We start from the raw sequence: 10,929 nt of genomic DNA, 5'->3' as shown, positions 1-10,929 counted from the left end.
GCACCCGAAGGAGCTAGTTGTGTAGCAAGCGGTTCGATCTGGCTCAGCCATGGACCGGAAGGTGGCCCGAGAATTCCGGCACAAGGTCAGAGCTGCTAGGGGCCCCTCAAGCGCCCCGGACCCCGGAGTCCGGGGCGGAGTGGGTGGGAAGTGGACACCCTCGGCACCACCCCTCGCTTTCCCAGCAGGGCCTGGGGCTTTGGGTGGGCTGGGACCCCGAGGGTCGTTTGGTTGCCAGCAGGGATCCCCAGTAAAATGAGGGAGGTGCACTGGGACTCCAGGTATAGGAACCACTAAACTGATCTCCTTAAAGTGTCCTTTCTCTTTCTGCGCTCCAGGTTTGGGATTTCCCTGGGGTTAGAATTCCTTCCAGTCTTGGTCTGAGACAGGATATTTCTCTGAGATAGCCCATAGTGGGCAAACCCCCTCCCTCCCGGTGCTTCCAGCTCTGGGCTGTTGGAACGTGTGGAGAGGGTTTGGGGTAGTGTCTGAGAGGTGAGGACTGTAGAGAGGGGAAGTGGATGCTTCCTTCTGTCTTTTGACCTCAAAATTCCAGTTCGAAGCACTCCAGGCAGCCCCCTTCCCACTTAAGGGCATTTCTGGCGGCCTGAGAAGTAGCTGAGGACCTGGGGCTGGCCAGGGGGCAGTGGGAGGAAGGGAGGAGGCTCAGGCAGTCAGCCAGAGCCTTCGGGCTCTCCCCTGGTGTGTCCCAGTGAGGGGCCTCATTGGTGGCCCAGGATCCTCAGAGACCATCACGGAAAGCTACTGGATTTCACCCAGGCTTTCCAGAACTGTTTCCAGAGCTGTGCAGGAGTCACTGAGGCCCTGAGGTCAAAGAGGACCATTTGAAGGGAACCAGTGGACCACCCCACCAGGCCTGAGGATGCCTCAGAGCCCAAGGATAAAGGCAGGGGTGTCTGGAGCTACCCACAGGCCCTGCCTGAGGGACGGATGACAGTACCTTGAGGCCTGTCCAGAGGGGCAGTGTCTTTAGACCAAGCCAACCCCCCTCCCAGGCCTGAGGGGGCAGAGGTCAGGTAGGCAAGGTCAGGATGCTTAGCCCCTCTCTCGCCACACAGAGGCCCAGGGGAGCCCAAGGAGCCAGCCAGTGTGGAGGCCACAGGGGCTAAAAGCCAGGGGCTTGGGGCTAGGGGCTGACGGTCAGTTGTCCATTTAATAAACATGTTTTGAGCACCCGCTCTGTGCCAGACCCAGTCTGTGCCCTCAAATTGCTGGTCATGTGGGTGGGAGGCAGACCCTACACTAATAACTACCCACAACTGGGTGCTGAGTGTTGGAATCAAGGTTTGGTGGGGGGACAGAGAGAGCAGCTCATACTGGTGGAAGTCTTCTGAAAATGAGGGCTTGGGATCCCAAGGGTGAGAGATAACCAGAAGTTCAAGCAGGAGTTTGGGGGCTGGCAGATAGCAAGGGGAGTGTGAGACAGTGTTCACCAGTGCATCCTGTTGCAAAGGGACTTGAGGGGAGAAATTTCAGCCGCTGAGGCCGTTTGGTGAGTGTAGATTTCAGGCAACCCACGTTGAAAGAGCACAACTGCCCGTCCCCCACCCCAAGATGACTCAGGCTTGAATTTCAGTTTCCTGACCCTGGGCTGAAAATAATGTCGGGTCCTCTTTTGTCTTCTCCTCATGGGGTACTTTTCTCTGCCTCTTTGAGAGAATTATATCTGGAGTCCCTGGTGTCTGACTCAGCCCCTGGGTTAGCCCCTCTTCCTTTTCTACAGGCCCCATGGGCTCCAAAGGGCCTCAAGCCTCTGTGTTTCCACTGCCCTGCTCTTCCGCATCACGAAAGTCATTACCTATTAATGCCCCTGTGTGAGCAGGCAGGGCATGCTGGGCAAGGCCTGGGCTGGACTTTGTGCCCTGTTGCTTCGGAGGCAGCAGCAACCTTCCCCTCCCAGGGTGGAGGCAGCAGCAACCTTCCCCTCCCAGGGTGGAGATCATCTAGGAACTGTGGAGAGACCTTGCCTCTTTATTGCTTTCTAAGATGTCCCTTCCTTAGCGTTTCAGAGCAAATTTACCCCTTGGGAATGGTTTGTAACCTAAATAAATTCTTAGTCATTGGAGGTAACATTTTAAAGGTAGTGTGTTGTCATGGAAAGTGCTGTGTGCCCTGGAGCAAGTTATTAACCTCTCTGTGCCTCAGTTCTCCAATTTGTTAAATAGGGATAACAATAATATTTAACTAGTAAGTTCATTGTGAGTACCAGATGAGATCTACACATGTGTAGGAAGCTTAAATAGACCCTTTTACTTAGTGAAGCCTCAACAAATGTCCACTGTTGTCTATAGTCTGGAGTTAGGTAGAACTGGGGTCAAATCTCAATCCTGTCACTCACTGCCAGTGAGACCTTGGGCAAGCGACTTAATCTCGCTGAGCTTTAGTTTCCTTAACTTTGCGATGAGGTTCATAGTGCTTACCCCACAGGACAGTTAGGATTAAATAGGAATTCAAACACTGGCTGCTCTGGTCATTTGGTAACCATTTGGTAAATGACCACACTGTTCCCAGCTGATACCTGCAGGGCATCCTGTTGGATGAGCCAACAGTCTCCAGGCCATTGAGCAGGGACTGTTGGGCTTGTGCAGTTTCCCCAAGGCCACCAGCAGACCAGCAGTACTTGCATGTCCTTCCCGGTCACAGCCTTGGAGTCAGGATACCAAGGTGAAGGGAGCGGGCAACAGAGACTAAGACTTCTACCCCAGAGAACCAGCTTTTCTTTTCTTTTTTTTTTGAGAACCAGCTGTTCAAAAGAGGGTTGCCCCTGTGCTCACTGCATCTGCATGTTGCAGGAACTTGGTAACTCATTTGCTCAAAAGTATTTATTGACTGTTCAGCAATCATGCATTTATGGGCATCTATACTGTACCCTGCCCAAAGCTAGGAATCTGGCAGAAGAGGTTGGGAGGATAAATAAGAAGGTCAGAAAGAGCCTCTACATTCTAGGGATTTGCTAATCAGTCATTCATTCATGCATGCAATAAATATTGACTGAGCTACTAATATATGCTGGGCAGTACTCTAACCATTGAATAACAAAACAAAGTCTCTGCCCTCTTAGAGAGCACTTTCTAGTGGGGAAGACAGACAGTTAACAAGTAAACCAAAGTATCATATATGGAAGTATCATATAATGCCAAGTAGTAATGAATGCTATGAAAAAAATAAACTGGGGTGAGGGGACAAAGAGTGACGAGAGGATATAGGATAGTCAGGAAAACCTCTCTGAAGAAGTGATATTTGAGCAAAGACATAAAAGAAATGAGGGAAGGAGCCATGGGGATATATGTAGAAGAGCATTCCAGGAAGAGGGAACAGCAAGTACAAAGGCCCTGAGGCAAGCATTTGCTTGCCTTCTTTAGGAACAGCAAGTAGGATGGTGTTTCCGAGAAGAATTATGGAATGAAGAGTGGTAGGGGGTGGATCCGAGGGGTGGTGGAGTCCTGATAGGCCATACTCAGGATTTTGGGGTTTGTTCTAAGTGAGAGAAGCCAGCTGGGGAGTGACATGACTGAATTACATTTTAAAAGAGTTGCTCTGACTGCTGGTAGAGAACAGACTGAGAGGGCCAAGGGTAGAAAAGGGACCCTCACTTAGGAGGCTGTGGGTGTGGAGAAACTAACATACCATTGTAAAGCAATTATACTCCAATAAAGATGTTTAAATATATATATATATATTTATATATATATATAATATATATATTATATATATTATATATTATATATATATTATATATATATATATATATAATATATATATATATATATATATATATATATATAAAGAAGGCCAGTAGCTGTTAGGAGTGTGAAAATCAGGGGAGAGGTCTGTGCTAGGATAAGCCTCAGTGAATCCTCGGGGAATAGATGGTATTTAAACCCCAGAGACTGATGAGGTCACTTAGGGACACAGTGCAGATGGAAGGAAGACCCAGAACAGAGCCCGGAGCACCCCAATCTGTAGAGGAGAGGAAGAGGAGAAGAAACAGCAAGGAAGGCAGGAGAACCAGCAGAAGGAGGGAGTGATTGGCTGTGCCCAGCCCTGGGTCAGATGCTACCAACTAGGTAGCATGACACAAGTCTCTTGAAAAGATGAAGGACAATAAAACATGGGTCAGATAAATCCAGTACTATCTGGGATGCACAGTGTGAAGGCCTGGGCAGAAGTAGAGCTAGATCCATTCATCCCAGCAACATTTATGGAGGGTCCACTCTCTGCCAGCTGCTGAGAACGTGGAATTTGTATTCATTTATTCTTACTTAGTTTAATTAACAAACACTTAGAACTTGCTACTTTCCAGGCACTGTTCTAAGTATTTAACAACTATTAACTCAATGAATAATTAAAAAAAACAAATTTTAATCTCTCATAGAATGATGAAGTCCTATGAGATACTTTTATCCCCATTTTACAGATGAGGAAACTGAAGCACAGAGATGTGCAAACTCAGATGGGGAAGGGACTTGTGGCCTCACTCCCCACCTTCCCCTAGGCCTGTGTCGGGACCAGATACAGATTAGTGAGAGACAGTCAGGTGAAGAAGGAAAGTCCAACACAGCTTGGTAAGTCCCGTGGCAGAGGTGGGGACAAGTGCCATCCTGTGCACAGAGAATGACAGGGCAGGCTTTGTGGGGGAGCCTGAGGAAAGGCTTGACTAAGGAGAGCTGGTATTTGAGGAGACTTGCAGGTGGAGGAAAAGCTCCAGAGAAGGACTGCTGGTATCACCAGTACTAATAGCTAAGGTTTCACACCAGCCATGGTCGCAGCAGGAAGCAGGTGGCTCATCCAAATTGGAAACTGAAGAGTTTTATGAAGGGGCTGCATAAGGGGAAGGGCAGGGATGGCTGAGGTGACAAGGCTTGGTAACACAGCCTGGGAGGAGCAGCAGCTGGAGGCCAGGGGCTCCTGAAGGGGCAACGGAAGGGGGTTCCAGAGCAAGGGAGAGCATGGCTGCAAGAGAGACGCCCAGTCAGACGCTGCAGCCTCAGCTGGGGGCACCTGCCTCGTGGCGGTCCAGCATGGAGGGAGCCGGGGAATCAGAACCCCACTCCCTTTCTCCCCAGGCCCTCTCACCCCACCCTGGCTGAACACAGCAGGAAGCAGAGGGCAGGGGGCCCATGCAAAGCTTCCTGGGACATAAAACTGGGTGGAGGAGGCTGGGTTGTGGGTCTGGAGGCAAAAAGGAAGAGATCCAGCACACATTTTAAAGCCCTTGAAATTTTGGAGCCCTGGGCACTGTCCTAAGTACTTTATATACATTCATTCATTTAATCCCCACCACAGCCCCAGGAGGGCAAATGTCACCCAGCGGAACAACATGCATTATTTAACTTGCTTCTTGCTCTCTTTCTCCATCTTTGGCTGGGTGCATGCATGGAGTTGAATTTGCATAAGCTGAAGGTTGTGTGCTTCCGCTGTGCGGCTGTTCTGAAAGGCCAGTCCATATGCAGGAAGGCAGGGAGATGAGGCTGGAGAGGGCTCAAGGCCAAAGCCAGAATTTGCCTCCACTGCCCCAGACACGGGGCCTGAACCTTATGAGGGGGGAGATGCACCTCCCCCCCACAACATGCAGGCCAATAACACTGAGCCAGCTGAGCATCTTTCAGAGAATGCCCATGCTGGATGGAGGGGACCAGACACAAGTTGGGTGGGAATGGGGGATTGATGTGATAAAGAGACCCCCACACAGTTTTTTGTAGATGGTGGCCTCATTAGGGCTTCTGTGCCCATCATCAAGGGGGATCCAAGAAAAGGAAAAGCTTTCTAAATCTAGCTGTAGAAAGAAGACATGGTCTTGCACACAGTAGGTGCTCAGTAAATGTGTATTGGACAAATGCAAACAAGAAAGTTCTATCTGGTAAGTGGATATCATGTGGGAGTTAGAAAACAAGCAGGGGTTTTGGAGCCAGCAGGCATCTCATCTCTCCCACTTCTCTGAGCCTCGATTTCCTCATCTGTCTAATGGGGATAATAATATCCATCCACTTAGAGGGTTGTTGGGAGGTTAAAAGATAATGCAAGTAAAGTTCTTCAGACATGGTGGCCAGTCTGTAAGCAGAGTCTGTACTGAATGAGGGAGCCGGGCAAGAAGGGCTTCGGGCTGGGAGGCCCGTGAGGAGGCTCTGGGCTGGGCACGGTCAGAAAAGACTCTAGAAGAGGGGGCTTGGACTCCACTTAAATGAAGGCAGGGGTCAGGTGGGAGGAGGGAGGGCAATCCCTCTTGCTTGGGTCTGGGACCTACTCTTTGTGAGCAGTGGGAACTGAGCTGAGAGGAGACAGATCCAGGAGGCTGTGTACTAAGGAGCCATGGGAAGGTGACTGGACTGGGCGGAGAAGGAAGGAAGGCTCTAGTCTAAGGCAAAAGGAGTTCATTCGTCGTTCAGCAGACACACTGAGCACTGTGCACCTGTGTGCATGGCACGGTGCTGTTGAAGACCTACTTTGTGCCAGGTGGGTTACAGGTACCTGAGCTCAAGGTTTCAGGAGAATGGTACAAAGGGCCCAAGGGCAGGGTTCACTGAAGCTGATCCTTGGACTGGTGCTGGGCAGACTCCCCTGTGGAGTTTGCTTGAACCCAGATTCCAGGAGGAGGGGATACCATAAACATTTTTAAAATATTTAAAAAGTGAAATTTGAATTACAGTGGTGAGGTTACTGCATGTTTGGGCTTCTAGAGAAAGTTCCATGCTTCTCAGTTGTCTTTCTCGGTTCCTTTTAAAGCCCAGAGGCTGAGTTGTGACTGTGTGTTTTCACTCTGGTGTGGTCAGAGAACAAAGCAGTGCTATTATCCCTGAGTCTCTCTGGAGACATTCACCTGTGGAGAATGGTCAGGGTCACCAGAGTACCACCATTTTGATTTATCACTTACATTTGTACTTAAAGAGCATTCTACATCAACCGGGTATGTTTTCCCAGATACAATGGTATGTGGATAATATTTTAAATGGACGAGTTGAATTTCTGGGGGTCGATGAAACATTCTGAGTGAGGATGGGAAGGTTCCAATATGTTGGGGGAAGGGTCTGTTCAGCTGCAGCCTGAGTCCCACTTGGGGAATGATGGAGATCCCCAAGGAGATGACCCTGGAGGAGCAGGTAAGGGCAGGACTGAAGGCCAGGATTGGAGTGACCTAAGCGGTGAGAGTGGATGGTCATCAGGCTAAGGAGCTGAACTTTGTGGGCTGCCTCAGAAGGAGACTGCTAGGATGTGGTTTCTCAGTGGGGCCTCTGGATGCAGTGGTCAGCAATGGAGGGCTGCCCACAAGGACCAGGAACTTGGGACCCCTGGGAATAGGCTCTTTCCACAAAGAGCATCTCCAGGCGTTCTATGCTTGGCCCAGGAGGGCAGAAAAGCAGAACCCTAGACTCTAACATGGGAAATTGCCTTTGTCTTCCATTCCCACTCTCCACCCAGTGCCTAAATGCTGTCTACCGGGAACAGTGCCTCACTTGTTACGTTTAATGATGCAGCAGGAGGCATTTCTGCAAGGAGGGGTGGGAGAGAGCTTCAGTCTTAAGTCCTCAGTGAATAAGAGATTTCCCTCTCCTCTACTTTGTCTTATGTCACCACCCATGGCTGGAATTGAGCTAGAAGCCCTTTGGTTGGGCTCTCCTCACTGCAATCAGAGCAGATGGGATTTTTATGCTTCCTTAGAGAACATAACATCTGCGGTTCCAAGAGACATCCAAAAGATGTTGTGCTTTCTTTCTTGTTATGAACCAAACCCAAAGGGTCTTCTTAATAGTACAGAGGAGAGTGGTGGGGATTAGAGATAAGGGAGATCCTCTTGAGAGCAAAGCATTTGAAATTTTGACCTAAAGAGGCCCTGGAATTTTTTCCTGTGGAAGGCCTGACTCACCCACGCAAAGGTGCCAGCAGGAAGAGCATAGGCTTTGGAATCAGATAGACCAAGGTTCAAATCTTAGCTCTGTCTCTTATTAGCTGTGGGACCTTGAGTGAGATGGCTTAACCTCTCTGGTCTTCAGTTTCCTCATCTGCAAAATGGTGTGAGAACATCAGCCTTGTAGGGCTGGTGAGATAAACAAATGGAATAAAGCCCAGAAAAGCTCCTGGTGCCATCCCATGATGCAAATATTATTTCCCTTCCCCTTCTGTTCCAATGATTCCCTTTCTCCCATCTGATTGTGGATGTACCAGGAGGCAGGGGGATGGACAAATCCATTTGATGCTTATTTATTGATCACTTACTATGCATTAGTCACAACAGATTTGGAACAAACAGACCTCATCTTTCCCTCATGGGGTTTTCTGTCTGATGAAGGAAACAGACCAATTCACAAAAAAGCAAGCCTTTAATTACAAACTGTGACTGTTACAGTGAAGGAATTGAAGTGTCTCTGGGGTGTGGGAGAGCTGTTCTGTTTAGGTAGGTGAGCAGGGAGACCTCCCTGGGGAGGAGGCCAGCCATGCAGGGAAGAGGGGAAGCAGTCCAGGCAGAGAGAACAGCACGTGCAATGGCCCTGAGGCTAGAGCGAGTGTGGCCCGTGGCAAGCACTGAAGGGAGGTCCATGCAGCCAGTCAGGAGCTGAAGTTGGGCTTTGATAAGTTAAGGTCAAGAATTTGGATTTGAATTTTGTTTTGAGTACAATGAGAAACTTTTAAGTACTCAAGTGATATGATCCAATTTATTTAAATATTTCTGGCCCCTGATCCTAGGGAAATTCAGAATTTTTCTCTGCTCAGACTCCTCTTCCACAGCCGCATGTGGGCAGCCCAGGCCTATCTTGACGCTGTTCCCCACCCCTCTCTTGCAGGCCCAGGCAGAGCAGGGAGAGAGAGTCCAGGCTGGGCCCTCATAGAGATGAGCTTTTGGAGGTACCCATTTCTGTGGTGTGTGTAAAAGCCCGGGCTACCACCTAAGATTCAGTACCACCCGCTGTAGCTGATGCTTCTGTCCCCCATCTTCTGGCTAGCTGGGAGCCCCTGGCCTGGAGGAGAGGGGCAGTGAAGTAAGAGAAAGCAGCAGTACCCTTCTTGGAGCAGGTGGGATATAAACTTCTGTAGCTGCTGAAGCCCAACTGTGAGTCAGTGAGTGCAGGGCCAGCCTCCTAGGTTATTCTCATCTTTAATGAAATGCTCAGCCTAATTCTAGAGGGACGGGGGTACAGCTAGGTGGAGACAAGAAATCTGTATTCTGTACCCCTCCTGTTCAGCCCAGAAATCCCAAGGGCTGGGCCCAGTACGTCCTCTCTGTGTTGGGACAGACAGATTTCCCCCAACCTTCCAGAGTCCTTAAGATACCCATAGAAAAAGGCAAAGATGCCCTGGCCCTCCTCTGAGGACCAATCAAGTGGGAGCTTCAGCTTCCAGCAGCAGCTTCTCCCTCTGTGGGCTGAGGCCCTGGACCATGCTGTTGGGCCTGGAGGCTGGAGGAGGGAGGGACCCAAAGACCCCTCGAGCCTCCACCCTGCCCTCTTATTCAGTCCTGGGCTGAAGAGAGAGCTAAGGATGTAGTGCACAGAGATTCACACTGAGCTGTCCCAGGGAGTGGAATCTGGGGCTCCTGGCCCCCAGGGATTGAGGTGTTAATGAAACAGCTCTTGACCCTGACCTTGGACTCCCAGCCATTGACGTCAGTGAAGTTGAAATAATGTAACCCGATTCTCCCCTTGGGGTGGCGGGGGAGGCATACAGGGGCCTGGGAAGGGGAAGGAGTGACCGGAAGTCAGGGCAGACCCAGCTTAGGCCAGGACTGGACAAGGAAGAATTCAGTGGTAGGGTGCTCCCGGTCGGTGGGATGTGCTGTATGAGCGAGTGGCCGAAATCCTTTCTGAAAGCAGTTATCTGGCACTACAGCAATCGTCAGGTAAGCCAGTGGGCTTCATCCAGAGCGGGGAGCTGACATTGGTGTTGCCACACTGGACACAGGTGACATAGCCATGGAGGTGATCGGCAGCACGGCTGCCATGGGGGTGCATTGCTGTCACATGGGGGTTCACATGTATGATATTCGTGTGCATCCCTGTGTGCACTCGCATCACTCCACCTGGGGACGAGGCTCAGCCTGACCACATCGGATGCTTAGAGGTACTCCTGGGGCCACATCGGGGTGGTCTGCACAGTCTGATGTGTTGGAGTCAGGGGCCCACCCTGGTTCTGGCTTCCTTCCTCTTCTCACAACCCTGAAGAGATGTGGAGGAGGTCCCCCAGCAGGGGCCTCCCCTTCCCTGGGATCTGCTATCGGGGTGCTGGGCCTGGAGTTGTAATTCTGCCTTTGGGTTTTCCAGGTGGATTTTCTGATTGAAAATGATGCAGAAAAGGACTATCTCTACGATGTGTTGCGGATGTACCACCAGTAAGTGTACTGGGTCCAGCTCCTGTGGGCCACCCCGGGTACCTCTGTCTTCAGGGAAACCTGGGATGGATTGTTCTGAGACAGGAGGACCTCCCCCTCTTATCCTGGGGGGCTCAGGGAGGCTGATGCTCGGTGTTCCTGGGAATCAAATAGACACGCCACTCACTTGTCTCAGCAAATATTTGCACAAATACACTGTGTATGGCCCTGTGCTAGGGGATAGGGATACACGTATAAGCAAGACAGACTGGTTGCTGCCATCTAGTTGCTTACAATCTGTTGGGGGAGGCTGTCAGGTAGCCAGATAGGTTCAACAGAGTGTGATTGCTAGGATAGGACAGGAAATGCCAGCTGGTCCCAGTGCCTGCCTCAGATGTCTGTTATCGCTCACCCGCTTTTTGATTCATTCAGCAACGTTTATAAGCTCCTGCCACTGGCCGGGCACCATGCAGAATGTGGAAATGAATATCTACTTCCTTTCCTCAACTAACTTGTGGCTTAGTTGGGGGAGATGGACAGACACTAGCAACACAAGGAACTCTAATACAAGTTCCAGTAAAATAACTGCTGAGTAGAGGTAAAAGCAGGAA

The 10,929-nt window shown here is 50.3% G+C and overlaps 1 protein-coding gene across 2 annotated transcripts in view; it reads left to right on the top strand.

Moving 5' to 3' along the window:
* USH1C (USH1 protein network component harmonin) overlaps positions 1-10,929 on the top strand; it is a 52,648-nt gene continuing 41,719 nt past the window's right edge. Inside the window, exons 1-2 of one of the 2 annotated variants that reach the window (XM_007458782.1) lie at positions 1-85; positions 10,272-10,339. In XM_007458782.1, the coding sequence (XP_007458844.1) occupies positions 50-85; positions 10,272-10,339 (104 nt within the window). In that variant the 5' untranslated portion in view covers positions 1-49. The remainder of the gene's footprint in view (positions 86-10,271; positions 10,340-10,929) is intronic. The other variant, XM_007458783.1, reaches the window with a different exon arrangement.

Source organism: Lipotes vexillifer, unplaced genomic scaffold (genome assembly GCF_000442215.2).
Source record: "Lipotes vexillifer unplaced genomic scaffold, Lipotes_vexillifer_v1.1 scaffold892, whole genome shotgun sequence".
Taxonomy (NCBI): Eukaryota; Metazoa; Chordata; class Mammalia; order Artiodactyla; family Lipotidae; genus Lipotes; species Lipotes vexillifer.
This window is presented reverse-complemented; position numbering and strand designations above follow the sequence as displayed.